This window comes from Salpingoeca rosetta, assembly GCF_000188695.1.
Source record: "Salpingoeca rosetta unplaced genomic scaffold supercont1.18, whole genome shotgun sequence".
NCBI lineage: Eukaryota > Choanoflagellata > Craspedida > Salpingoecidae > Salpingoeca > Salpingoeca rosetta.
In genome coordinates this window covers 1,055,933-1,058,432 of record NW_004754916.1, presented here as the reverse complement: position 1 = coordinate 1,058,432, position 2,500 = coordinate 1,055,933, and the positions used below count along the sequence as shown (strand labels likewise).

Sequence of the window (2,500 nt, the reverse complement as noted above, 5' to 3'; positions counted from 1 at the left end):
TGTGTGTGTGTCTGACTCTATGTGTGTGTGTCTGACTCTATGTGTGTGTGTCTGACTCTATATGTGTGTGTGTGTACAACCTTGGAGACGCCTGTCACTGCTGTCACAACGCACACATTCCCCACACGCATTCCCCACAACCGGCATCACGCACATCTCCCCGCACCCTCCACCTCTCCCGTCCATCACACACGCACTCACAGGATCAGGTGCCCTTGAATGTGGTGCCAAGTGATGAGCCGTCCTCGGACAACACCCTGTGGTATCCAAGCGACGACGACGATTTCACCTTCTCTCCAGTGTGACCCACGCTTCAGGCTCTTGTCACTTGTTAACCGATGATCGTCCTTTCCTCCGCTTGCTCTGCGAAAGCCCCCCCCCCCACCTCCCTTAAACACCACACCACCCACCACCCCCTCTGCTTATCTCGTCTAGCCATACATACACATTGCAAAGGTTTTACTTTCTCTGCTAGCCCCCTCCCCCTCTCCGATGCACCACCAAAGTCAATATGAGAATGCAAGCAAGAGTACAAAACAGCACAGCCAGCCAAGTCAGCAGCCATGCATGAGTCGACACAGAAGCACAAATACACGTGCACAAAGAAGTAACAAGCAAACAAAGCAGGGAAGCAAAACCAAGGCACACGGGTGATGGTGCTACAACAGTGCACGCGCTCGCACATACACGGCAAACCACCACTTCACGGATCACCGAAGAAGAGAGCAGTCAATGAAAGACAAAGAAGACCAGCACATATTGCTCTGCACACAGGGCGAAAACAAAACTGTTCGCGCATGTACACCACCATCACCATCACATATTGCCATCACAACCATTACCACATCGCCACCATCGCATAACCATCACCGCCACCACCATCATCACACCATGCTGCTCTTGATGAAGGCGGCCTTATCCGAGAGCTTGCGGCGTTGCAGATCAACTGACCCGCCCTTCCCGCCATGTCGCACAGGCCGCACGACCTTGTTGTCTGATGCCGGTGCACCTGGCTCAAGCGACCTCCGCCCACGTGCGCCCGCATACCCGCCATATCCACCGTACAGCTGCTGCCCTGTCTCTGTTGACTCCGGGCGCGGCACTGGCGAACGTCCACTGCTCTCGGCACGACGATGACCATCGCGGCTGCGGCTGCGCTCATCATACTCGCCGCGCTCCCTCTGGTGCTGCTGCTGCTGCTGCTGCCGTTGGTGGTTGTCGCGGGAGTGCGAGCGGCGGTCGGAGGAGGATGACGACGCGTGGAGACTCGGCCGCCCGCGCGATGTGCGTGACGCAAGATCGGAATCGGACAAGCGGACCTGCGATCCAGACCGCTGCGCTGCGCTCTGGGCCTGCTCCTGTTAGTGCAGAAGGAGAAATGACATGGCACAGGTGGTGGTGTTGGTGGTGGTGGTGGGGAGGAGGAGGAGGAGGAGGAGGAGGAAGAGCAATTAGGAGAGGGATAAGCTTCAGCAGAGGTTGATGCAAGAAGCGTTGCGGTGCACGTAGACGCACGCAGACACTCAAAACAATACGCATAACACTGCCTGTCACCACGCTCACAATACAACCCCACAATTTCACAGCACACAGAACTGTCCGTGACACCGCACCTTTGCCTTGCGCAGCTTGCGCAGCCAGATTGCTGTCTCCTCCTTGCTGGCTGCGTAGATGTAGTAGGTGCGCTGTGGAGTGATGATGACAAACCCAAACGGCTTGCCCTCCCACGGCTCAATGGCAGTCGCGTCGGCAAGGTTGATGGAGCCGGTCGCGTGCTGGCGGACCTGTGTTGGTAGTCATAAGGAGAGGCGGGGGAGGTGAATGTTTCGGGAGCGGGTGATGTCAGGAATGTCACACGGACTTGTGCAAAGTAACGCAGTAGATGTACACAAGCAGGTGTGCAGACACACAGACAGGAACACATACACGCACATGCACACACAGGTATGCGGACGGACAACTATGCAGCCAAAGAGACAGACTGACATACTGACATACAGACACAAACACAAACACACACACACACGCACACACGCACCTCTGTTGGCGGGTGTGAGACGATGAACATGTTGTTCTTGTGGTAAGTGAGCTGGTTTCCTTGCAGAATAAACCAGCGCCGCTTCCAGTTCTTGCGCGAGAGAATACGTGTGCCTCCACCTTGCTTCGTCAGCCAGCCCTGATGGATGATTTTGATGACAATGGTGATGTTTTGTGAGGATACAAAGTGGGGGCTTGTGTGTGTGTGTGTGTGTGTGTGTGTGTGTGTGTGTGTGTGTGTGTGTGTGTGTGTGTGTGTGTGTGTGTGTGTGTGTGTGTGTGTGTGTGTGTGTGTGTGGTCGTTCATCACCTCGACCACCACCACCACCACTTGACAGGTGCTGCGGCTGCTGCTTCGCGCTGCCCCCACGGCAGTGATGCTCTCTGACCCCGAGGGCCGCACAGCCGTACACTGGAGCTGCAAACACGAGAGTACACACAGCCTCCATATCTTGCTCAAGGG

The 2,500-nt window shown here is 55.9% G+C and overlaps 2 protein-coding genes across 2 annotated transcripts in view; one reads left to right on the top strand and one right to left on the bottom strand.

Annotated features, from left to right (window-relative positions):
- Positions 1-548, top strand: part of PTSG_06638 (uncharacterized protein) — a 1,086-nt gene extending 538 nt beyond the window's left edge. The window contains exon 3 of the mRNA XM_004991969.1: positions 204-548. Coding sequence (XP_004992026.1) covers positions 204-305 — 102 coding nt within the window. The 3' untranslated portion in view covers positions 306-548. The remainder of the gene's footprint in view (positions 1-203) is intronic.
- The window catches only part of PTSG_06637 (uncharacterized protein), a 7,689-nt gene continuing 5,631 nt past the window's right edge, over positions 443-2,500 (bottom strand). The window contains exons 14-16 of the mRNA XM_004991968.1: positions 2,039-2,176; positions 1,614-1,784; positions 443-1,358 (exon numbers count right to left, since the gene is read on the bottom strand). Of these exons, the coding sequence (XP_004992025.1) occupies positions 885-1,358; positions 1,614-1,784; positions 2,039-2,176 (783 nt within the window). The 3' untranslated portion in view covers positions 443-884. The remainder of the gene's footprint in view (positions 1,359-1,613; positions 1,785-2,038; positions 2,177-2,500) is intronic.